Source organism: Engraulis encrasicolus, chromosome 5 (assembly GCF_034702125.1).
Source record: "Engraulis encrasicolus isolate BLACKSEA-1 chromosome 5, IST_EnEncr_1.0, whole genome shotgun sequence".
In the NCBI taxonomy this organism is placed as follows: Eukaryota; Metazoa; Chordata; class Actinopteri; order Clupeiformes; family Engraulidae; genus Engraulis; species Engraulis encrasicolus.
In genome coordinates, this window is record NC_085861.1 from 39,677,108 (window position 1) to 39,703,473 (window position 26,366).

At 43.3% G+C, this 26,366-nt stretch overlaps 3 protein-coding genes across 4 annotated transcripts in view; all 3 read right to left on the reverse strand.

Moving 5' to 3' along the window:
- Positions 1-132: 132 nt before the first annotated feature.
- On the reverse strand, positions 133-12,259 carry LOC134449789 (prelamin-A/C-like). Its single transcript, XM_063199897.1, has 11 exons — positions 12,243-12,259; positions 11,523-11,670; positions 10,455-10,580; positions 10,012-10,182; positions 9,444-9,569; positions 7,815-8,035; positions 6,706-7,133; positions 5,507-5,646; positions 4,431-4,538; positions 3,327-3,440; positions 133-1,862 (listed from the first exon to the last, which is right to left on the reverse strand). Exons 1-11 carry the CDS (start codon positions 12,257-12,259, stop codon positions 1,821-1,823), a joined length of 1,641 nt encoding a protein of 546 aa, XP_063055967.1. The 3' UTR covers positions 133-1,820.
- A 181-nt stretch (positions 12,260-12,440) lies between these two features.
- Positions 12,441-15,742, reverse strand: LOC134449412 (lamin-A-like). Its single transcript, XM_063199331.1, has 2 exons — positions 13,529-15,742; positions 12,441-13,116 (listed from the first exon to the last, which is right to left on the reverse strand). The coding sequence occupies exons 1-2, from the start codon at positions 13,541-13,543 to the stop codon at positions 12,760-12,762; spliced, it is 372 nt and encodes a 123-aa protein (XP_063055401.1). The 5' UTR covers positions 13,544-15,742; the 3' UTR covers positions 12,441-12,759.
- A 76-nt stretch (positions 15,743-15,818) lies between these two features.
- Positions 15,819-26,366, reverse strand: part of LOC134449411 (lamin-A-like) — a 38,101-nt gene continuing 27,553 nt past the window's right edge. For both annotated transcript variants that reach the window (XM_063199328.1, XM_063199330.1), the window contains exons 4-13: positions 25,413-25,538; positions 24,769-24,939; positions 24,242-24,367; positions 23,228-23,448; positions 22,044-22,350; positions 21,456-21,563; positions 20,911-21,030; positions 20,274-20,333; positions 19,206-19,418; positions 15,819-18,435 (exon numbers count right to left, since the gene is read on the reverse strand). In XM_063199328.1, the coding sequence (XP_063055398.1) occupies positions 18,400-18,435; positions 19,206-19,418; positions 20,274-20,333; positions 20,911-21,030; positions 21,456-21,563; positions 22,044-22,350; positions 23,228-23,448; positions 24,242-24,367; positions 24,769-24,939; positions 25,413-25,538 (1,488 nt within the window). In that variant the 3' untranslated portion in view covers positions 15,819-18,399. The remainder of the gene's footprint in view (positions 18,436-19,205; positions 19,419-20,273; positions 20,334-20,910; positions 21,031-21,455; positions 21,564-22,043; positions 22,351-23,227; positions 23,449-24,241; positions 24,368-24,768; positions 24,940-25,412; positions 25,539-26,366) is intronic.

Consider the following 26,366-nt stretch of genomic DNA (forward strand, 5'->3'; position numbering starts at 1 on the left):
TTGTTGTGTGCAGTTTTTTTTGTCTTGAATTGGGAATATAGTTGTCATTTCACCACAAAAGGAAGGAATGGTCATTGTTTCTCATTAAAACATGTACTAGTTTTATTACTTATAACATTTATTAATCGGCATAATTTAATGATCTGCATAATTTAGAAAGCCTCATTTTAATGTAGAAAAAGACATTTGTATCATCACACAACCGTGAAGGAAACAAAGTGGGGCTGGTCAATGCATTTTACATAATCAAGCACAAACAAAATGGAACAATTAAAACAAAAATACTGTGTCTCAATTAATTTACATTTGTCATTTTCATTTTATACAAATTTAAACAAACATTAACACCTGAGTAATATAGCACCATCAGTCAGATCTCTGACAGGCATTTGGCATCGTTGGTCCTAAATTAGGCATGAGGTATCAAATGTATATGAAAAAGTCAGAGAAATCTTAAAACATTGAAACAATTGATCATGTGTGATATCAAAATAGGCTACAGTGGATCGCAACCAAACAAGAGCATCAAGCTCAGTAGCCGTAGTACCTAACAAAGGCCACCAGAGGGAAGCATAACTTCATTTTGTTTCACCTGTTATTTACACACCTCGGAGCAAAGGCACCAGAAGCCGGAGAGGCCGTAGTGGCATGTGTCTAGTTCTAGGCAAGACCACCCTTCCAGATGGCTTCAGGAACCTTGCCCCTTCTGCCCAATAGATATTCTGTCCAGGTTTCAGCATGGAATAAGACATGATGCAAATAGTCAGATAGGTACCCCAGTCAAGATGAGCACTGAGTCTATTTCACATGGTCAAATAATATCCCTGAGTGTGCCAAGTGAGTGACCGGGTTAATTCAAGGGAATTTGATACGTAGCTAGTTGCACTGCAACCACACACTTCCCCTGCCACTGACTGTGGCTGAATTTAGGTCAGGGTCATGAAGACAGGAAATGTATTTTGTGGAACAAATGCAACCCAACCTGACCTGGACTGAGGCCACTGGTTTCAGCAAGCACATTGAAGTAAATTAAGCACTATGCAACAACAATTAGGAGGGAAACACCCGAAAGCAAGATATTATGAGCTTGGTTGGTTCTAGCCTGACTCTCGCCAATAAGCTTAATGAGCTCACACAAGGGTCTAGAGGACCTTTGGATTCGCCCTGCTCCTGAACCGAAATGCAATAGAACCAATGAAGACTGCAGTCTTTTCAGAGATGTGACGTAGTCAGAATTTAAACATAATGGCGAAGGGAAAAATAAGTCAAGCGTGACAGTTGTTTCAGACAACACTGGCCGCTCGCACGGACTCACTCCTCGACATTCTATAATTTCAACTGTATTTTCAAATCTGTGAGTAGTGTAGCCCCTTTATGCACGCCGTACCTCCAGTGGCACACTTTAATAGTAACTGAAAAGTTAACTACCATAGCCCTACAATACTATGACATAACAAAGGGCCTTTAATAATGCACTACGACTTGGTCATTGCCATTCTGCTAACAGCAAATGTATAACACCGTGTTTTAATTGGTTATTTTATTAAAAATATCAGATAAGTGTTTGCCCAATCACGCACATGGATTCAAAAAATAAGTAAAACCACGCCTTCGCAGAGCTATGCCTATGGCACAGAGTTGGCCTATGGTGCAGCTCCAGATGAATGTTTTCATGGAGCAAGGCGGAACTCATTTATCTGGTGAGAGTCAGGTTAGTTTGGCACAGTGCATTCAGAAAAAAAACAAAGCTTATTTAGTGGAATCAATAATATGCTTTACAAAATAACAGCCTGAGATAAATGTCCACCTCCTCTTCACCATCAGCCTGGAGTAGACTGTGTGATCTTCCTCATGGACATCTCCTGTTGAGAGACAGAGAGAGAGAGGGGGGGGGGGTGTACAGACCGGAGTGAAATCTAACAGAGAAATACTGTACGTTATAAATACATAATACATACATTTATAGACCTTTTATTTTTAGTACGACAAGGGGAAACACATGACAACAGGCTGAGAGATGATTGACTTATATTCAAAGTTGCTTAGTGGGTCGTCAAAATGTACATTGTGAATATGTAGTTATAGTAAAGGTATTTGATAGTGACAACCTTGTCCGGCCTTGGCGTACATAAGCTCCGTTCAGCAGTCCCAGTAGTAATCTTTTTCAATGTCATGACCAGGGGTGGAAAGTAACTAATTACATGTACTCAAATTACTGTAATTAAGTACTTTTATGAGTAACTTGTAATTTTTTAAGTAGTTTTTAAAATGTGTAATTTTACTCTTACTCAAATTACATTTTGGCCCAAGTAGTTTTACTTAATTACATTTGAACCTGCCTTGAGTACTGAGTAAATTCTGATAGGTAGAGAAAAATGAAATTAAGGAAAACATCTGCCAAAAATGAAGGAACCTATGTGTATTTATCATTTCACATACAGTAAATGATCTATTTTGGACTAATCCATTGCATGATTATCCAGCGCCCATCGGTATCATGTCACTGGTTTGACAGCCCAATAGTCGGCAATGGGCAGATGAGCCTGCTTATTATTTTGATTCTGCTGAAAATTCCATGACCAAGTCAGTCTGGCAAACATGGGTATTTGAAGTTCATATCCGTCTCATTTTTGAAGACAATAAAAGTTTAGTATTTAAACTTCCCCACTGCAAAATAAGCCAGAGGCAAGAGTGGCCTGATTGATCGTTTCAACCATAACGAGGCATTTGATACACATAGATGCAGGTTGAAGGCCCTCTGAGAATACGGTGCTCAGGGCCAGGTCAACGCTCGCAGGGTTTTGTAGTCACGATAGCCAGGTTATTGGAAGATGACTGGTGCAGAAATAGAGGTCACGGAGGGCGCTATTCAAGAAGAAAAATGGAATTTCTCGATAGAAAAGCTAACTGAAAGCAACTAAGTAACTTTTACTCAAATTACATTTTGAAAGAAGTAATTTTGTACTTTTACTCCAGTAGATTTTCAAAGAGGTAATTTTACTTTTACTCTGAGTAGATTTCAAAACAAGTAATGATACTTTTACTCAATTACATTTTTTCTGTACTCTTTCCACCTCTGGTCATGACCAAATGTTAGCGACTGGATAATATATCACGCACATTTCATATTTTATCAGAGTTCACCACTCCCTCCAGTTAACGTTTCTCAATTCAGCCGTTCCAGACCCTTGAATTAAATTAGTACACGGGTCTGGTAAGACCAGACAACAAGGGACAACAAGCTTCCAATTCACTTCCACATTTCTGAGTTTTCAGTCATTAGAGTCTGGTGTTGCCATGTGGTGTCTTGTCCAGACTCCACTCACCTGTCCCTCTGCACTGAACAGAGTGATCTGCAGCTCGTCTCCACTTCCCCAGGACCTCTGCTTCTTCCACACCACAGGACTGTGGCAGAGGCTCCCCTTTTCAGCCGCCCAGATCTACTCATCCATACAGGCGTAAGTAGTACAGTAGGGAAGTGAGTAAAATACAGTAAGTTAGTAAATAAGAATGTATGTAAAGTATGTATACTGTAAATAAGTACGCAATAAAAAATACAGTGTTATTTCAACACTTAGATAGTAGTCTGGGACCAAATACACTCTGAAGATGTTAAATTGAATGTTTAAGAGTTGAATTAACACTGCAAAATGTACTTTGATACTAAGTAATAAGTCAGGAAGGAAGAAAGGTAGTAAGTTAGTAAAAAAATAATAATGTATGTACGTACACTGTAAATAAGTACACAGTAAAAAATGCAGTGTTCATTCAACACTTAGATAGTAGTCTGGGACCAAATACACTCTGAAGATGTTAAATCGACTCTATTAGCGTTAACACGGCAACATTTACTGTGAAGTAATAAGTAAGGAAGAAAGAAAGATAGAAAGTTAGTAAGTGCGAAAATAAGTAAGCAAATAAGTATTGCAGATACAGTCAGTAGAAGTAGGTAAGTAAATATGTAAATAAGTAAGTTATAATCTTAAAATTGTAATTGATAAGAGTTACAGTAAAACTGACCAAAGCCATGTTGGCAAAGTGCCATGCACAGGTTGACAAGAGAGAAAGAGGAGGGTAAATAAAGGGCCCTTCCCATTTGTATTTTTCTACCCCTACCCCTTACCCCTAACCCCTAACCCCTACCCCTAACCCCTACCCCTACCCCTACGCCTACCCCTACCCCTATCCCTCCGAACGGAGTCTGCGGAGTCCCTCCCCCTTACAACTACCCCTCTGCCTTAACGACTATTGGGATACCCCAACCCCTACACAAAACGGAGGAGGAGGGGTAAGGGGTAGGGCCAAGGGGTGTATTGAGATTGAGACATCAGCACACAACCAGCCAGAGGCTACTTTTTCGTGTACTGTAGTCCCTGGCAACAAGCTGCTACTGTACTGTGGAGTAATGACTGTGGAGGAGATGGACGTACGGTGACAGTCTGTCGGGCTTTGAGGATGAAGTTGTGGTTGAACTTGTAGACGATGGGAGAGCTGGAGCCCATCTGCCTCCTCACCTGCCAGCGGCCAAGAGCCTGGTCCTGTACAGGTACGTGAACACGCACACGCACACGCGCACACGCACACACACACACACACACACACACACACACACACACACACACACACACACACACACACACACACAGATATGTATGAGAACACACAAACATGCATAAACGTGCGCACTCTCACGCACACACACACACACAAATGTGAGAGAACACAAACATGCATAAACATGTGCACGCACGCGCACTGTTTTTTTTTTTAGAAGTCTTTGTAGGCAAGAAACAAGGCTAAAAACCAGAACTGGATTATTTTGTGGCTCACAGACAAGTCTTACAAATGCACAAATTCTGTGATTGTGATTGCACAAAATGCAACTCGAACACAAACTCGAAAACACTGCATGTGCAACAACCTTTGGTAATCATGCAGCACCCAATCTGTTATAACAGGTAAATGACATTACATATGCACATATTGGTACTACAGAGAAAGGAATTCTTGCCTTCACTGGTGTATTTTTCTTTGGCTTGGACAGATTTGTCATTGGCAAGTCTGCATCAGACTTGTACAATAATACAATAAAACAGCTTTCCCAATTTGTTAAAAAAAAAAACCTCACTACAAATAATATAATATAATATAATATAATATAATATAATATAATATACCTAGCCTGGTGAACCAGCGCCACCCGCTGGACGGCAAAATGTTTTGTCTACGGGTGGGTCTGGCCTCGCATAATGATTCAATGAAGCCAGAATGCCAGGAATCTGGCAAACCAATTACAACGCAAAGATGTGTTTTGAATCAAAGCGGGCAGGGTTTTGAGGGAAGGTTGTTCTCATCAACAATCTTCGGATGTATTATGCATCGAGGCCAGACTAAATTAGACATCCACATTTAGTCTGGTTTATCAGGCTATAATATACCTGTAATATAATATAATATAATATAATATAATATAATATAATATAATATAATGATGTGAGCACCTCACCTGATGTGACTTGTTGCTGATACACACATATTTTCCCTCTGGGTCAACCTTCTCCACTGCGATGTGGCCAGAGTCAGTGGCCTGCTGGGTAATGTGCGTGTGGGTGAGCGTGTCATTCATGTCGCCTGTGCCATCCATGCCTATGTTAGTGACATGCACACAGTAAAAAAAAATCTGTGTTAGTTCAACCATTCAACACTGTTAATTCAACAGAGACTACTCTGGGACCAAACAGACTCAGGATGTTAAAGGTGCACTGTGCAGGAAATGGTCAAAAAAGGTACTGCAACTATGCTGCTCATTGAAACTGGGTTGCCTATTGACCTGTTTAGAGTCGACGTCCTCATGAATGTGTGCGCATCGTTGACTCAAACACACCAGAGATGTTTTAAGGATATTACGAGAGACTCCACTCATCTGGGTGGTACTGCACTCTAGGGGGAGTGCAGACTCCATTCAGAAAGAATGGGCTGCGCTCTCTGGACAGCGGCCACTAGGTGAACTGCAGGCATGGGTAAAATAGGGAGTGGTGAGGCTGTATGTAATACTGGCTGACAGTGCAGACACTAAAGAGAGAAAAACTGCCGTTCTGAAGCGTGTACGTTGATAAAAAATAGAGATTCCGAAAAGTACACTTGTTATGCTATTTTGAGAGGGAAGAGGCTGTCCCAGAAGCATAGGAGATGTTTGTTGTTACAAGACATTAAACTACTGACTGGACTGATGACATCGCCAGGAATGCCCGTGTCTGTGGTGCCCACTGCATCTGAAGTTAGCGCGAGCATCCGTTAACTTATTTCGGAAAAAACACCTGTCGAGTCTCTGTACAAGTGAACGGAGCATGGTCGATTTTGAGGCAGCGGTGCTGTTTACAAACTCTAAAGGGGTCTATAGCCAAATTTGATCTGTTCCTGAATGTTTACGAAGTAATACACTAATATTTCCTAGTATGGCCAAAGTACAGTCATTTTTGCAACTAAAAATTTCTATTTTTGAAAATTCAAAATGGCTGACCATGGAGAAGATCCCCCTTTTCATGAATGAAAAGTGGAATTTTCCCAGTCATAATGAATACTTAGAATTTGATGGTGATGGTAAGTATTCATGAAAAAGGTAACATTAGTGAATGGGTAGCATGTATTCTGGAAATAAACAACTACAAATCTTACACAGTGCACCTTTAAAACGGCAAAACGTACTGTGCATGTTCCTGTAGTCACCCATGGTGCGTCTTTCTTCCATGGTGCTAGTGTCACCCATGGTGCTGCTGCCATCCGCAGTACTGTCGTATTCCATGTCTACGTTGCTGTCATCATCAAAGCCTGGTCTATCTTCTGTGTAGCTGAGGCGTCGTTTCAAGGCGTTTCTTGACCCTGAGGAGTGAGATGACGTTGAGGAGTGCATTGATTCCACTGAGGACTTTGGTGTGCTGTTGTGTTGAACGATGTGTCCTAGTGTGCCTGAGGCCGAAGTATGTCTTGTGAATCTGAGATACTCTGGCAAGGAGGAGTTTGGTGTGCTGTTGCCCTGAACCATGTGGTGGCTTGGAGCGGCAGTGGCGGAGGCAGTGGCTGAGGAGGGTGTTGGTACCACAGGCCGGCGGCTGGGGCAGGGAGAGAGGTGGAGCCTAGGGATACCAGGAACACAACAGGCAAAAGTATTAGTACCGTAGTTGAAACAAGTCTGCTGCTCTGGACCCCGTTTCTCGACAGTGTCGTTGCTAACTAAGTCAGCAACTTACTTGGTTTCAATGCAATTTCCCATAGGCAACTTATTAAGTTGCTAACTAGTTAGCAACTAGTTAGCTAACTAGTTAGCAACAACACTGTCGAGAAACAGGGGGATCCTGACTAATTCCAACAGGTCAGTGACTTACAAACTGACAACTGGGCACAATTGGGTCAACATCATGGTCAGGTCAAGGCCACAACCAAGCCAACCAAGGGCTGCTGGAACAGGGTTTGTGTGGCCAACACCACTTGTTTTGTGACATCCAGAAATAAACACATTTTGGCACTACTTTAGGCCATTCCACAATGATGATGCAGACTTGTATGAGCTTGTCCCTCAAAATGTCCTCGCATAATGAAGATCTAGTGCCAATAAGTCAGTGTTGGTCAGTCACCCCTCACCTCTCCCTCCCACAGGGTAACTAGTCGATACCCCTCACCTCTCCGCCTCTCCCTCCTACAGGGTAGCTAGTCGACAACCCTCACCTCTCCTCCTCTCCCTACCACAGGTTAGCTAGTCAATATCCCTCACCTCTCCTCCTCGCCCTCCCACAGAGTAACTAGTCTGCACCCCTCACCTCTCCTCCTCGCCCTCCAGCAGTTTCCTGTAGGTGCTGATCTCTCTGTCCAGGGCCAGCTTGATCTCCAGCAGCTCCTGGTACTCCTCCACCTGCTCCTGCATGCGCAGCCCCATCTCCACCAGCTCCTGGTCCTTGTCGTTCAGCTGGAAGCGAGTCATGTCCCGGTTCTGGGCCAGGGCCTCCTCCAGCTCACCAATACTGGCCTGACTGGCCGCCAGCTGCCAGGGGAGAACATGCATTTAGTTATCATCACACAGACAACTGGAAGTGCTACTCGGTGCCTAAGATTGCAGAAGATGGCTGTAACGTTTTGCTGAATGATCACTGTATGTACAGTGTATCAACTGTACAGTATATCTAGTTTTTAATAATATAATGTGCCTTATACAGTGCACTGCAGTGATCTGTAGGGTACACAGGGTACATTATACCTCCACATGCAACATTTCAGACAGTTACAAAAACATCCTTTATGATTCCATGTTTTGCATTAGAAGGTACATCATTGTTCTGCAAAAAGGCACTGCTGGTGCCCATGGAAGCAATACTTTCATATTGTCAGACATGATAGCGCGATGCTTATGTTCTTTGCTCTCCACTTAGCCATGTACCCATACAGTGAGTGACCACCCAACCTATCCACTTCATAATCCACGCTTACAAGGGCGGTGCAGTTACTATTTTGGTAGCAGTTGCTGGTGTTACATCATTCAGAAGGGCTAAGGGCAGCCTAACCAGAACTAGCAGACCGGGAAATTCTGTGGGAGCACGAAAACAGTTGAAACGAGTGCTGTTAGTGGGCGGGGTAATAAGGTGATTACCAGACATCAGAGCTATGGAAGTAAGAGGAAGTTGTAAAATGGAAGTTAGGCTAATCCCATTAACCTCCATGTTGTATTTTTACTAGGGCTAAGACATTAACGCGTTAATTTTGATTAATTAATCACACCATTCAATTAATTAATTAACGCGATCAAAAAATTAATCACAGTATAATATAGCTATATAGTTCTGGATTAGACCAGTGGAGGACAGTATTATGCCTGATGGTGAACAGCCTGCTGAAATTGAGAAGAGTTCTCTCTTCTTGTAAAAATGAATATTTTTAGATGAAGCTTATTTATTGAAATCATTCAAAATCCATGTGAAAAAAAACACTGTTCACAAGTCAGATATTTAAATGCGATTAAAATGTGATTAATTCGATTAATTAATTCCAAAGCCTATAGATTAATTCGATTAAAGATTTTAATCGAGTCCCAGGCTTAATTTTTACACAAAGATAGAGGCTCATAGAGCCTTTTGGTATACAGATCACCACTGACATAGTTCCATAATAGTTCCAGGAAGTGAGCGCCAAACACAGAAAGTGCAGTAAAGGTAAATTTGCTTTGCTTTGCTTTGCTTTGTTTGTTATGTAGTGGATCTGTGTTAATCTCTAGCGAAAAGAAAACCGCTGCCTAGAATTATTTAAATCTAAAGGAATCATGTCACCAACTGACATCCTGTACCCCGGAACTCCTAATACCAAAGATTCTCTATTCTAATGCATTTAAACCGTCTCTGCTAATACCATGGCTCTGCCTAATAGGAGAGGGGGGAGGAGGAGCTACAGGTAATGTCTACCTGTTTCTGCAGCTGGCTGCGTTGTGTGGTGACGTGCTCCAGTCGGGACTGGGTCTGCTCCAGCTCCTCACGGGCTGCCTCCAGCAGGCGGCTGGTCCTGCCCGCAGACTGATGAACGTTCTCCACCTGCAGGAGAAAACAAGCACCCGCACGCACACACACACGCACACACACACACACACACACACACACACACACACACACACACACACACACACACACACACACACACACACACACACACACACACACACACAGTGAGCGATGCGCCAAATCACAAAAGTATTTGTGGGGCACATGTAGATGACAGCTCAAAACAAAAAAAGTTAACTCTTAACCTGACAATAGACTATAGCTATATAACTTTTGTTATGGAAAATGATAGTATACCACACCTAGTATATTACACCTATCTAGCAGATACCTATCTGGCAGATACAACAGGACAGAGTATTGCACAACCTGCACTGAGACCAATACACAATGATTTATAATAAGGGGGAAAAAAAACATGTTTTCAGTTTGGAAGTTGAGCACATCTTCTGTCATCACTGCACCAGCATCGCACCCTGGATTTTAAGATGTCCTCCATCTCCTGCTTGTAGATGGCGAGGTGCTCGTCATGCTGAGCCCGCAGCCTGGCCAGGGCATCGGCCAGCTTGGTCTCCAGCTCCTGCTGACTGGTGCTGCTCATCTCCGCCATGCGCGACTCGTAGCAGTGCTTAGACTCACTCAGCTCCTGGAGTACATGGTTAACACATGGTAATAACATGGTAAACAAAACACTTTTTAAATTTAATTATATAGTTAAAGTAGTCCAAGATTTAGCACACTTGCTGCTATTTAAAAGCATTTTAAAATTCTCAATATCTCTGATCGGATTAACAAAATATTTCAAATGTAGGATGTCGTTTCAGACTAATTGCAACAGTTGCATGGAGTTATAATGTCATAATCAAGCTGTGTCTGTTAGTTTAAGTTGGTGTAAGTGCGTTTTGGAGGCAAACTGACCTCAAAGTGCAGGTACTTCTGGAATTCCAGTTTCTCCTTCAGGGTGAGAATGAGGTTCTCAGCATCCACCCGGCGAAGCATCTCATCCTTCAGATGCGTCTCACTGTTATTCAGCTTAGTCTTCAGCTGCATGAGGAGAAACCGCAGCCCGCAATGGGTATTCTTCAAACACACATTCGCATGCACTAGAGAAGGAGTTGGTCTCCCTCGTGTAGAGTCACAAAGAAGACATTCATTCTGCTGTATTCTACATTTTAACTCTGTGTGTGTGTGTGGGGGGGGGGGGGGTTAAATCAGGGTACCTCAGTCATGGTGGAGGATGGGGGAAGAGCACTGGTTAATTAGTTCCCCCACCCCACCACCCACCCACCAACCTGGCAGGCCAGGAGTCAAACCGGTCAACCGCTGGGCTACAAGGCTGATGCCATAACCGCTCACCCATGATGACTGTCAAATAGGGCTGGGCGGTTTGGGAAAAAATGCGTATCACGGTTGTCTTGATGAAAATTAATATCACGGGACATTCTCCTACTTGTCCCAAATGAACTGCTACTACCAATCGCGTGGGCTGCCCGGCAAAAGGGCCATGGAGAGAGCTAGTTGTTTCACGTAGGTAAGCTAACACTAACTTCCATTTCTCCGGGTGCACTACATGCAATCAGGGCTCACTTGAAAAAGAAAATTCGATTCTCAATGTGATTTTGTTCCCTGGTTAAATAAAGGTAAAATAAAAATAAATAAAATAATCAACACTACCGTCATGCACTTTGCACACCCAAGTTATTACACCACACACAGTTAGTGCAGCCTATGTTATAAACTTTACTGTCATCATAATTGTAATGGCTATGTCGTAATCTGTTACTGTTAAGACAGTAACAGTACTGTTAATCTGTTATATCTCAGTACTGTCATAGCAATGCTGTTATGATGTTGCTGAGTATTTTCAATTGATTAGGCCCACCGTCGATTCCATCGCAGTAAGAGGCTATGGCTCAATTATGCAGGTACAGAAGGGTGATGATAGGTCGAGCCGCGTAATACTGGGGCATGAAGATTCCCACCTACCTCATCCAACTGGGTGTTCAGGTACCCCTCAAGGGATCTCTTGTCCCCCAGTGCGGAGGAGAGTGAGGCGTCCTTAGACTTGAGCAGGGCCTCCATGCCCCTCAGTCGAGCCTGGGACGCCTCCAGACCCAACTCAATCCTCCCGTTCCTATCAAACGGGAGAGAGACACACACCAGATCCTCCAATCATTCACATGCTGCACACCATTGATTGACGCTTGTCTCAATGGCTTACATTGAAGTGTTCAGACATGGCACTGTTATTAGTTGGTTGTTGATAGAAAGCAAGCCTGGAAGTAGATGGAAATATTGAGTCTGAACCTTTAGCACTTTTTGAAATGAGGAAAACCAAATTACTTTCCAGCAACCCTGAAATCAGGCTCTGAGCCTGAATACTATCAGCCCTGAGAATGGCTATGACCAAATTATAATTAACTGCTTAAGACTGTGTAGTCATAGTGTTGTAGTTATATGTATGGTAGTAAGTTCGTATTTCAATGAATAGTAAACTGTTGAAAATAGTATTGTAAAATGGACCTCGCAGTTTAGTGTATGCGGCAAAAATGACCTCAGTGGCCTCATTGACAGGCCTCATTGACACCCCTGAAATTATGAACATACTGTGCCAACACTGTATCATGAGTCAGATCTATGGACCCTTACAATCACCAACCATACACAAAACAGAACTGACATTATTCAAATTCAGTTTCACTTTGCCTTGCAGTGCGAGACATAAGTCAGTACTTTCTTACCACAAAAAAGTAAACAATATAAGTTGTGTGACACAGACATTTCCCTTTTTCAATATCTAAAAATATTGGCAGTTCACTCTGCAAAGGCAACAGTCCTTTGATCACTGTACAATATGGTATTCCTGTAGACTACTCATAAGTGACAGAGCACCAGGCCATTGACTGGGGGCACCTCTGATGAGTCAATAAACTATGAATGATCTAATATAAGGACATGATCTAAATGAGGAATTTGCAAAAAGGAATCACGTTTCAACTAGAATGCTTTAGTGTGTGCAACAATGAGGAACTAATTGACAGCATCCTGTGTGCTAACAGTACCACAACCTTGTCCTACACCATTACACCATTCTGCATTTTCTGCGCCCAAAAAAATGCACAAATCTACAGTGAACAATACAAGTGACCTCAGCAGTGATAATCTAGTTTTGTGAGCAACTCTCTTTTAGTCAACACACTTGTAGTAGATGGCATGCGCCTTCTTACCTGGTCTTGAGATCCTTGTTCTCACTCTGCAATCTTTTCACCTCCATCTTCGCCTGATTGCCCTCCATGGCGACTGAGTCTAGCACCCTGCGGACTTCTGTCAACTCGGCCTCGTAAAGGGTAAGCTTACGGCTGGTGTCTGCCTCCGCCTCGGCTATGTGCTGGCACAGGTTGGCATTCACCGTCTCCAGTGACCGCACCTTGTCAACGCAGATGGCCAACTTGTCGGTGAGTGCGTTTGTGTCTTTTTGCTCCTGGAGGTGTGGTATCTGCAGGTTGGGGAAGTGGGCCCTCTTCCCATGGCTGTGGCGCGCGGGAGTATCCATCACTGAGTCACAAACAGGTGAGCTGAGCTGACGCGCAACAGAAAAAGTACAAAGAAAATCCTTATTGTAGCACCACCTGCAGCATTTCGCCCATTATGGTTTATATAGACAAGAGGCTCAATTAAAATATGCAGATTCCACAAATAAAATCGCTATCATTTCCCCCAAACTAACGTTACTCGAACCGTTACTAAACGGTTACTCCAGCAACGTTGACTTCGTGCGTGAAGCGCCCAAAATGTGGGAAACGGGAATAAACTCAGAAACTGTGCATAAACGCAGCTCTTGATGTTATGCCCACTTAGTTAACAGCTTATTGCGACAGTTGAAGTGGGACTGGGGCATCGACTGTGACTGATCTTGCCGTTGATTTGAGAGTGTTAAAGTTAGAAAAGACTTGCGCATGCTTGAGAGAACAATTGCGCTTTCCATGACTTACCTGCCCTTTCTTCATTTTACTCCCATATGAAAAAATAACAGTCTCGATAAAGCATTTGCGTTCGCCTCAGATCAGTTCATGGTTTCGCTTTCACAAACACATTTAGCTTCATAACCAATCAGTGAATGAGGACCAGTGACATGAATCACACAATGACAGCCTGAGTGCGTGCGTAATCTGAAATTAATAACTGCGTTCATGAAATAATGGTTTCAACTTTCAGACAACGAAAGCACTGGCACCGTTGAGCATCAATGTGAGTGCGAATACCCATTTTCCTCTCATATCGAAAAATCATTTTTCGCCATGAAAGAACCCTGAATTTAACATCTTCAAGACATCAAAAAACTAAAATGCACCTCATTCAACTTCCGTCTTCCTTCCTCATCGGAAACAGTTGTTTTGCTTTGGTACTATTGCAGAAACGAGCAGGTTTGCCTCATCCGGCCCTGAAATCATCTTCCTTCCTCGCATTGGTCGGACAGTGTCACCCCCAATAGCATGCACTCAGGGTGGATTTAAGATAGAGGGTGCAACATTTATGCACCCCCCTCAGTAAAGCCCTTTGTTTATGCGTTGTAAGAGTAGGCCTACTGATTGGTATTGACATGAGTCTGACAGATGGCGACCATTGAGTAAATCTGAGTTTGCCCTATTTACCTTCCTTCAATGCACACTGGAAAGCCACCGTCTGCAAGTGTGCACTGACACAATGGGAACAAGTATTTACTACTACTATCTACTTAATAAAACTGTGACAGTGAAGCACAAGTTTGGTATCATATCAATCTAAATTCAACATGCCCACTTAGTACCTTGAATTGGGTATAGGCCTGTCAACCTGAGTTCAAATGAATGTCTAGATTTTGGTCACCCTGAACCTTGAACAGTTACGGTAACAGAGGTAGAGGTTTCACTTTCACTTTACAAGGATCAGTTGTTACTGCAGTCTACCCCATGTCCTTCCCATTGCAATTGTTTACTTCCAGAAATGTGTAAGACTTTTTGTTTCTCTTTCATGCGTGATAGATAATATGCACAAGAGTGAATGTTAAAGAGCTGTACATATCAATAATAGTCATGTATTTTGTCTGCCACTAACATGCAAGTGAATTCTGAATGATTCGCAACTCAGTCGATAGTAGGCCAGGGTTTGCCAGATGAGGCTGATGATTTCCAGCCCAAAAAATGCTCAAAACCCGCCTGGAAGCACTAAATCCCGCCCAATTCTATTGATTTCTATGGGCAAAATTGTGCGGGTTTTTCTGAAAAATGTCATATTTACTCGCAGACGGCCATTCCTAAGCAGCCCAATTGGGCAGGAAACAGCCCAATCTGGCAACACTGTAGTAGGCCTACACATCTCAGTCCAAAAGTCAAGAGATCAAAGTCACCTCAGTGTGGGGAGTGGCTTATCAAATCAGCTCTCAAACTGGGCAAGTGTCTTGACATAAAATGGCAAAGTTCAGTTCTTAGTGTGATATTCATCAGGAGGGTCGCCGACAGCTTTGACCAGGCCCAAGACAGTCACCTGAAAGAGCCCACCTCTCAGTGCAGTGAATGGGAACCCAATTCTGGACCCCCCTCTTCCTGAGCCCATTTGTCTCCCCCTCTCTGCGGGCCTGTTCAGCTGTGTCATATAAAGACATTTCTCCTTTTTACTAGGTCATGCTGTATCCACAGACATTTCTCTTTTTGCAGTGTTGAGGAAAGAAACACAGGAAATAGCAGCTGTGTTTAACTTCCCATCATGGAGGTGCAGGGTCGCTGACATCTTTTGCCAGGCCCGGGACAAAGGCATCTGAAAGGGACCCCTGACTCAATACATGCAATGTAATGAGGACCCAATTCTGGGCACACTTACTCCCTGGGCCCGGGGCAACTGACCCCTTTGTCCCCTCCTGTCAGCTTCCATGTGGAGGTGTACCACCTTATTTTAGAGTTGACATACACATGCCTAATTAGTGTTTGGAAAAAAGGGGCTTATATGACGTGTTAAGCAAAACGGAGACGGCCAAAACACTAGACATGGAAATTAAATTAATTATTTTGTGCCATTTTGTCTTCACACATCCGTGCCCAGTAACTGATGGAGATGCATTATCGCACAACCAGGCAGTTGTCTGAACCTATTCTTTGTCACAATGCTTCGCATCTTGTAGTCATTGCATTCCCCTTTAACAATCATCATATTCAGTCCTTTTAAGGTTCTATGCTTTAGTTTTATCAGTAAAAGTAGTGTATTGCATTACATATACAACTTTTAAAAAAGGGTTCAAGGTCAAAAGAGTAGAAAAATGATTCATTTTAATGATGCATTATTTATTTTCCCATACATGCCCGTTGAACAAAAATGATTTACAAAAAAGAAAATATAAAGAAAGGGAGTGTTTGGCATTCAGCTTAATGTTTGTAACATATGAAAAAGGCAATGCAAATGTCCTTACGCTTCATACTTTGTTGTTGTAACAAACAAGGACAACATAAAGCACTTACTCTGTACAAAAATATGACACTTACTCTGGTACATTCATCAATGCGTTTGGGTTGGTCTACTCAACTGAGCTTCACAAAATGTGGTTGAATTGGTGACATGCAAATTGAGGTGACATTGATGGACGCCTTTAATTCAATTCCCCCCACCTGAATTAAGAATCATCACTCTGTAGACAAGAAACTGAATCCAAAATGTTCACTCATGTCCTATAAAGTGTATTATACAAGGAACAAAATAGGTCTAGCACCCTAGCACATGTACAGACACAGTTATAGTGAATGAATGAGTGAACACTTTGGACACAACCCAAGAAGGCAAGCATGCACAAATCACGCAATCACCGCTGAGGAGGCAGTGATTGACTAATGAATCAAGTATTACCAAATTGGACACTTTTATTACCTTGTCACATGTCACAATTACTAGGAATATCCGTTATTAGATAGGAAAACAAAAGGCGTTACAATAACAAAAACAGGAAGTTAATGCAAAACAGTTTGTAGCAATACTATAGCGAGTGCTGCTTAAGCTACAGTACAAATGGTCAGCCAAACCAAAGAATAATAGACATTCAAGAATGTAGTAAGTCATATCGAACAATGTATGGTGAAAAGAAGTACATGCCCCCTTCTACAACCCCCCCCCCCCCCCCAAAAAAAATGTCCCCAATAAGCGCAAGTACTGTAAATGCATAACACCCCCACAAAAAGAAAAAGAATATGTTCCTTAAACCAAAGCATCAAGCAAGATGAGTGAGAGGGGCACTTTTTTTTTTTTACAAATCTAGTTTCAGGCATGGTACAAGGCACTGTGGAATAGACATTGAACTGCATTGGTCGTACAAAACATTGATAACAAAAAAATGCTCAAACTTTCTTTGGATTTAGTCGCTTCTTTAAAGCGTGCAAAAATATTTCTCCAATAATCACTCTAAAGTACTTAACCAACCATTAGTGTTACTCATAATTGGAGCCAACATCAGCAGACATGCTCAAAATCTCAATACACCAACCTTCAACAATAAAAAAATGAAAAATATATATCTATTGAGAGGTTGAAACAAAGTTGTAGCACGCATAATGATATTTTCTACTATATAAACAAAAGATCATCTAATGATCCGGTACAACTACCTGTAGTTGTAGAAGAGCTGTGCTTCCATCAGTCAAAAACAAACATAGCAATTTCCAGTCTATGCTGCCATATCATGTTCCCAAGTTTCCCTTTACACATGTACATACTTTTAGTAAACATTACTCAAACTCTGACTTAATCTCCAATGCATTGGTTCCCAAACATATGGAAAAGAATGCAAGCGCAAGTGTAAAACATTTATGGCAACGACTTATATCCCAGACATTCAAAACCAAACCTATCCTCTGTGCCTTTCCAAATTCCACTTATCCAACAAAAACGTTTCGAAGGCTTTGTCAATGTACCATGTGTTTTTGGCAGTGCATTTGGCAGTGCAGTTAATCAAGAACGCAGAGAGCCGAGCACCATTGCCATGACCAAAGTCCTCTCTGGTTTGGTTAATTCAAATGCAAAAAAAAAAGATTTCCTTGTGTAACAGCAAATAGGTTTTTTTTTTTCCTCAAAAAATCAACACGATGTCGGAAATACCAAGAGGTGACATTTTACATAAGAAACATCAGCAAGGTGCCTTTCAGCAGATCTCTGGTTCCTGAGTCCATTTGTAAATTTATCCAGAAACAGACCTGATGTGTTTCATGTGGCCCGAGCCCTTTCCTTGTGCCGGCCAAACTGCTGTACATCCTAGAAACACTACATTTATATAAAAATAAAAATAAAAGATGGTTGGATTCAATGATGGGATTCCATCTGAGCTGTGTGTGTGTGTGTGTGTGGGGGGGGGGTGTAGTGTATACTATGAATCCCACGTTCTAGCGTTCAACCCAGGGAGGGAAAGTGGGAGGGAGAGAGGGAGGTATCCCCTAGCTCCAGTGCCTGTCTCTTATTGCCTAAACAAACAACCAATCTGCTCCCTACAAAGCCTTTACAGAAGCGAGCCCAGCTACCATGCATGCAACACTGGAGAATAGAAAACAACACATAGACAAGACATACACTCCCTTACAAAACTTATTTTTGTTTGACATTATATTCCCCATCTATAAGCCCTTTGCCACATGCATAGCTAACCAACTACCCCACCCTCACCCAATATGTTGTACAAAATAAGACTGATTCTTTATATATATATTTATTTAAAAGAAAAAAAATATGTAGAAAAAACATAACCCTTGTAAGGGAGAGGCTGCCTCTCGGTAGCTGCAGGTGAATGACAGCTGTTTTGAGTGTGGACACCCCACGTCAGGTGGGGGCCTCAGGTAGACTGTGGCTGGCTGGGAGTCTACATGATGGAGCAGTTCTCTGGACGGGGGCCTCCCTGCAATGACATGACAAGGTCAACAGACGGTCAAGTAAGTTACAACTACACAGGAATGTGAAGGATAGCCACAGGTTAGAGGAAAATGCAGCATGCAAGTTATTATGCCTCACTGACACGATTAAAGTAAAATTCCACTTCACATAGTCAAACGTGTGCGTGTGTGTGCACTTGCACGTGTTTTCTTGGTAATCAAAAATGCTTTAAATGAATAATTCATATACCACAACATTTGCAATCATTAGCTGGCTGGACTTCAAAAAATTAGGGTCTACACTTTATGAACGACCCATTAACAATCCTTATCAAAGGATGATCTTGCGCATGGCCGTAACTACCATTGAGGACACAGAGGTCCTGTCCTCTGTATTTTTTTTCCAGTAATGTAAAATTTATCTATGGATGAAAATCGATGTATGATCAACAATGATAAATTCAGTCTATATACGCCATAAATATCCTCATGGCAGTGATTAATGAAAACAAACTCAAAAGTTTAACTGAAGTGTTTGAAGCATTCAAAATGTACAGTATGCAGTACGGCATGCAGTATTTGACCTCAGTATTTGAAAATGTCTGGGTACGGCCCTGATCTTATGGCTTAAAAATCAAAACCAACATGCACTACGCTTGACCCATTGTGAAATATGTATGGTTAAAAATACAAAACAAAATAACTCACACCCACACAAGCATACACATACTCAGTGTGCACACGCGCACGCACACATGCACGCGCACACGCATACACTTCAGTCCGGTGTACTTACATGTACACGTGGCTGGTTGTTGCCCAGGACAAAGGACTGTGTGAGGATGCCCTCGGGCAGGCCTCCTCCGCCGCTGCTGGAGCGATGAGAGGAGGAGGAGGTGGCCGACACACAGCTGCCAGCGCCCCTCTCAGACGGCAGCCCACACGAGCCACACACCACCGTGCGGCTGCGCAGGTTGTACTCACTGTCCACGCCAGTGCTGTGGGCAGCCTGCAGGGGGAGACAAAGACACACACCATTTGTATTGCACCAGTTGGCCCTGCAGACGGCATCGCAAGAGTGGGACAGCTGAAAACCTTGTTAGTTCATAATAAGGAATTTCATTGCAACCTAATATTAACTTTTGAGAAACACAGTGCTGTGCTGCTTTCATTGTGAGTGATAAAATAAATTGTTTCTCTACAAACATACTTCACTGAGGTACAGCCCACAGTGGCCAAAAAAGGCAAATTCATGTAATAACAACTATAATAATGAGAGCTCTTAGTCATTACCTCATTAACTTGTTAGTACATTATCTTATGTAGAAACATTGCTGTGTTCCAGACCAGTGAAATGGATTGGTATATGGGACTTCTACACCTGAATTATTCCAGTTCCCGCCTAAAACCGTTCTAGCCAATCGAAGTGGCAGTTCTACAACCATAGCAACTGCCACAATTTTCCTTACTTTGGCGAGTGTTTAGATACGAGCCAAAAGAGCCCAAATAATGATTACTTCTACAGTATGTGACATTCATGTTGACCCATGTTTCACACTATGACATGATGGTGTTGAGTCAAAATTGCCATGTTTAAAACAACCGCACACAAAGAGAAATAAAAGTTTGACATTTGAAATAGTGACTCCATGGGAACCTCCATTATCGTCCAACTTCAATTTCAATTTGTTGAGGTGGGAGTAGTGCGAGTTCCCCCCAGTTTGCTAATAGGAGGTCACACCTCGACTGGCGTTCTGGTGCATTTTTCGTAGTGGGAGGAAGTCCCATCTCTCCCACTAGTTTGGATTGGGTATGGAATGCACCAATTCAACAGATTATTTTATGAAACAAGACGTAAAATTACCATATCTTCATCATCTTCATCCTGGAACAGAGTTCTTGTCACCTTCCTCATGGCCATTTCCTGTGTAGGGGGAAAGAGAGAGGAGGTCAAAGAAGAACAAAAAAGAGAGAAACAAAATGAAGCCGTGGTTAGTTTACTGCCATTCTTTAAAAAAACGCTCGAAAAGACACACGAAAGATAGTGGAAAGTGCATTGAGGGGGGCTGGGCCTAGCCTGGGCGAAAGCCGAGTGTTGACTCGAGGAAGAGGAATCCGTCTCCATGGAGGGTGGGAGATGGTCTGCCTTTACCCGGCGTTTTAAATAAATTGGAGTTCCGGATTCAAATTAAAATTCAGGTTTTGCTTTATTAGCATGACTGTTACGATATAGTGTTGCACAAAAGCATACAAAGACAAAAGTGTGAATCGTGTTATTAACCAATCAGTAGCGGACTCTGCGGGTTCTGCGTCACCACTCTTAACTGTTTGCTGATTAGCTAAACAGTGAGCGAACAGAGCTAGGAGGCTTTCGCCAGACTATATGCGGAGCCAATATCATTGGGTGGCAGTACATAGGATGGCGTTGACTCGCCAGGCTAGGTCGGGCCTACCTGCCCAACGCCTCACCCCCCTGGGTGTGAAGGGCCTAGGCTACTCACCTCTCCATTGGCACTGATGAGGGTGGTCTGGAACAGGTCCCCAGTGCCCCAGGAGTTCTGGGTCTTCCACACCAGGTCAGAGGGGGGGTTGTGAGTTCCACCTCCGTTAGCTGCCCAGATCTGTAGTCATCACCAACAGGAGGAGAGATGAGCACATTAATGAGAACACATTCATGAGAAATGGAAGTGAAACCACCAGTTTATAGCAATGCAGAGATGCTTGGTTTAAAACACGAGTGGGTCTGCACACACTGATGGTAAAAAACATGCTGGTGCTGTTTTTAAAGGATTCAATCATCTTTTTCAAGGAGCTATGTTCAAGTCTATGAGTGTGTTCAAGTCCAAATCTGCAGCCTTACCGGATGTTGTTATTATTTACTGTTGTCATAATGTTATCACTTCAGGCCTAGTGTCGAAATGTTAGTTTGAGAGTCAAACATTTGAAAGCTCTATAAAGTAACAGTGTTGAATGTTTTCTACTTTAAAACAGAGATACTGTACTATATATATATTGTATTCATCAGAAAGTTTGAAGTGTGACGTACGGTAACAGATGCTCCGGCCTTCAGGGTGAACTTGGGTGGGAACTTGTAGACGATGGCGGCGCCAGTGCCAACCTGCCTCTTCACCTGCCAGTGGCCAAGCAGCTGGTCCTGCACACACAGACGCATAGACATACAGCACATACTGTATTAGACATGAAATAACATCACACGCAATATAGAGCAACTATAGTAACTGTAGTGAAAATGAAATGGCAAAAATGTAGTATAGTGGTGATGAGTTAATACAGTTTCTTAACTGAAGAGTTATCCTCCAGAGACAAATGAGAATGTGGTAAAACGTTCCAGTATAAGAATTAAAATAAATAAATAAAAGTCTGTTTGCATTGATACTTATAAAGAATTACATGCAATAAAATTCCTACATACAGGACATGTGCCATTCCTGCATTCTGCCCTTGTATGCGAGCATAGGTCCACGGCATCAATGAATCACATCAGAGGGGTGGTAGACTGGGAGGTTCTCATCTCAACATGCAGATGCTGAATATAACTTCTAGTTCTGTAATAGTATATAGGGCCCAATAAGCTTTATATATAATAGAAGTTCTGTCTGATGGTCGTTCTCACCTGGTCAGCCTTGTTGCTGAGGCGCACAAACTTGCCCTCCAGGTCCACCTCGTCCACGGTGACACGGCCGCTGGCTGAGGCCTGCTGGGCAATGCGGGTGCGGGTCACGGTGCCGCCCACCACGCTGGAGGCGTCGCTGTCGTTATCGTTGAGGCGGCGCTTCTTGGCGCTGCCAGAGGAGTTGCGGCTGCTGCTGGTGGTCTGGATGATGCGGGCGTGGTGAGAGCCGGAGGCGGAGCCCGTGGCGGAGCCAGTGGACCGGGTCACGGTCACGCGGGTAGGCGGAGGGCTCGGGGAGAGGCGCAGCCTGGATGTGTGGAGAGGAGGGAATGGAGAGAAGGGTTAGAGCAGAGCTTGCAGCGATACGTCTCGTTTGTACTTATTCAGATTGGAGTAACCCAAATTTGTATAGTGTGGTTGTAGCTTATGGAGGTCACAAAATTAGAATTGACAAGGCCAAAGGCAATGGTGAATATGTTTTAATGTTATAAAAAATCTATGTAACAGGTGTTTGGTCAAATGCAATTTCAATCTTGTGCGCAGATTTGTCTTGCGAGTTCACAAACTACTCAGACAATTTGGAAAAGAAACATTACAGTCCAGCAAGACGAAATAACTACTTGGTGTTGCTATATGCTCCTCTTTTCTCTCTCTCAGATGAACTAGTCAGCAAGACTCACCTCTCCTCCTCTGCGTCCTACAAGGTAACTAGTCGATACCCTTCACCTCTCCTCCTCTGCCTACCACAGGGTAGCTATTCGATACCCCTCACCTCTCCTCTGCTTCCAACAGGGTAACTAGTTGATACCCCTCATCTCTCCTCCTCTCCCTCCCACAATGTAACTAGTCTGCACCCCTCACTTCTCCTCCTCTCCCTCCCACCGAGTAGCTAGTCATTTGGAAATACCCTCTCCTCCTCTCCCTCCCACAGGGTAACTAGTCTGCACCCCTCACCTCTCCTCCTCTCCCTCCCACAGAGTAACTAGTCTGCACCCCTCACCTCTCCTCTGCTTCCTACAGGGTACCTGGTTGAAAACCCTCACCTCTCCTCCTCTCCCTCCTACAGACAGGGTATCTACTCGGCAGGCCTCATCTCTTCTCCTCTGCCTCCCAGAGAAGAACTAGTTGATACCCTCACATCTCCTCCTCTCCCTCCCACAGACTAACTACTCGCCAGGCCTCACCTCTCCTCCTCTCCCTCCAGGAGCTTCCTGTAGGCGGCGATCTCCATGTCCAGGGCCAGCTTGATGTCCAGCAGCTCCTGGTACTCGTCCAGCTGCTCCTGCATGCGTTGCCTCATCTCGGCCATCTCGCGGTCCTTGTCCTCCAGGCGACGTCGCATCAGGTCGCGCTCGCGAGACATGGCCTCCTCCAGCTCGCGGATCTTAGCCTCGCGAGCAGCCAGCTGAAGAAAAAGAAGAGAGGAAATGTTTGGTAGGTTGGCTTATTGCCGATTAAGCAACTATTACACGGCAAAGACGGGCAAGACTGCACATCATATTTTCATAGGGAAGTAGAGTGAGAAAAAGGCAATATATACAGTATGTAGAACAGGCATGCAAACACACTGTATTCCCAGGACATGTCCTGTTTTTGCTCATCGAAATATCAGGCAGTAAAAACAAACATGTTGTGTGGGGTCACCTAAATTTGTGTACATCGTCAACGCTGGAGATGGGCAGAAGAGGCAAAACAAAAGACGATGGAGGGGACTCTACATTTCCAACAATGTAGTAGGAAAATACTGCATGTCAATGTGATGACTACCTGTTTATAGCACTGTACTGAAAGCTCACGTCAGGTAAAGCTTTGCACAAAAAAGACCTGTACTGTGCGGATGTCTCCTTTTAATACAGAAACTTCAAATGAATCCTGCACCTTCTGAACAGATGAGCGGTGACCCATCACCACTTCACTATGGCACTGTAACACTTAAACATGAACACTTTTATGTTGAAAGGATAGAGCAAAATTTTGGGACTTTTGCCTTGAGTATTTTGGAATGTTGGGGGGAGGAACCGGGAGAGCTCTCTGGAAGGAAACGGAGACTGGGACTGAAGTCAGGTGGGGAGCAGCCTTTGATGTCATGTAGGCCTACTGATTAACGGTTCATAAACCCTTTGGAAGTCTTATACACAATCGGCCTCCGGAATCTGTCTATATGCCCAGAACCCACTTCACTATGGCACTGTACCCACCGTCTTCTGGAGCTGGCTGAGCTGGGCGGACATGCCCTCCAGCCGCACGCGAGTCTGCTGCAGCTCCTCATGGGCAGCACCCACCAGGTGGCTGTTACGGTCCGCAGACTGGCGAGCATTGTCCAACTGCAGGGGGGAGAACATACACACACACACACACACACATACAGTACACAGTCAATCTTGCAATTGGATCTTACATTTGTAATATTGTTACAAATACTTTAACATAAAAAATAATCTAATCATAATTAATGTTAATAATAAAAAAACAGCATGGGCCCCTGGGTACTGTCGGTCCACCGGGAAAAAGCCCTGTTTACCAGATGACCATGACCTATCCAGGAGTGCATTTTTCAAAACCATAGTTGCTAACTACACTAGCTACTTTGCTGTTTGCAATGCAATTTTCCATTGGTAACGACCCAAGTTGCTAACTGGCTAACAACTATGCTTCTGAGAAACGTACTCCAGCTCTGGCAGTGCCCAATGCCCAGCCCTCCACAGTTAGTGCCTGCCCTGCTCACCTTGGAGTTATAGGTCTTCTCGATCTCCTCCTTGTAGATGCGGACCTGCTCCTCGTGCTGCCCGCGCAGCTCTGTCAGGGCGTCGGCCAGCTTGCTCTCGAACTCCTGCTGCCGCCCGCTGTCAATCTCCACCATGCGCGACTCGTAGCGCCGCTTGGACTCCCGCAGCTCCTGCACAGCAGAGAGATGGAGAGAGCAGGGGAAGTGAATAATAATGCCAACGAACTTTAATTAAGTTTTTTTCAAACTTTAATTAAGTTTTTGTAGGATTACAGTATTTTGGTGGTTGTTATTGCGTAATGCTTTTTTTTTTGCAGTATTTTATGTCCCAAATATTGTATTCTGTGCTTAAAATTGCAATAATACTAGAATATAACTGCTGTCGTGCTACACTATTGTATGCGAAACATTTTTGCCCCATGAGGGGCAACTGTTTTGTCATAGCCATAGATTAAGAGTTGACCTCAGAGCAGAGGGCCGGCCTTCTGGATCGCCTGCTAAAAAATGCAGTATTCCAATAGGAATGTGTATTCCTATATATTCAGAAAGTGATTCTATTGATTTTATAAATGCAGTAAAATACAGTTTTTCTTCATGTGCCTAGGCTACGGTTTTGTCATAGTCGTGGATCAGAGCTGACGTACCTCCGAGTAGAGGTTCTTCTGGAAGTCCAGCTCCTCCTTGAGGGTCTGGATGCGGTTCTCAGCATCCACCCGACGCAGCATCTCATCCTGCAGCTGCTTCTTGCTCAGAGCCAGCTGGTCCTCCACCTGTGGGATGGGGAAGAGGAGGAGGAAACACATTACATTACATTACATCACATCACATCACATTACAGATCTGGACCATAGATCAGTCACGATGACGGCAAAAAACAAAGATTTTAAAGCAGATGCGGATAAACTGTATTGAGAAAGTTTATTGAGATAGTTTTGAGATAGTTTGAGAAAGTTTATTGCATGTATTGAGAAAGCCAGAGACAGCTGTTGAAGGCATGTTGGCCTTTTTAACTTGCTCAATTACAAATAGATAACTTAAATTGAAAGCTCTTTATCGCAGATCACAAGGGTTTCTCATGTCTTCATACTTTGTTTCAGTCCTGCAATGTATTCCTTTTGCCTGGGCCGTTCTCTAAAGGATATCTCACTATTGAGCTCATTAACCTGGCTGATGGACTGTGTTTATTAGCATTGAGGATGTAGTGAATAGGCTAGAACTTGCACTTGGCAGGACTTTCAGCTTTCAGCTTACGTATCTGGAATTTAAGTAAATATAATAGGCCTAGTTAGTGTAAGACACAGACATGACTACATTATTGTATAATAAAGATAAAAGGTATTTTTATGATGCATGGGATACTAAACTAGTCTATTTCTTCATACTCTATTGTAGTCTGTCAACTGTATTCAAGACGGTACAGATAAGATTATCTTGCCCATCTGAAAATAAGTGATCTGCCATTGATAAAGAAAAAAAGTTCAACAATTCAGCAGTTCAACAAGTGACCAAAAGAGGTCGCTACAGATCAGTTCATGAAGTGCTTTGCGTCCCTACAGGAGACAGGGAAAATGAATGGCCAACAGTAGCATCAGAGAGGC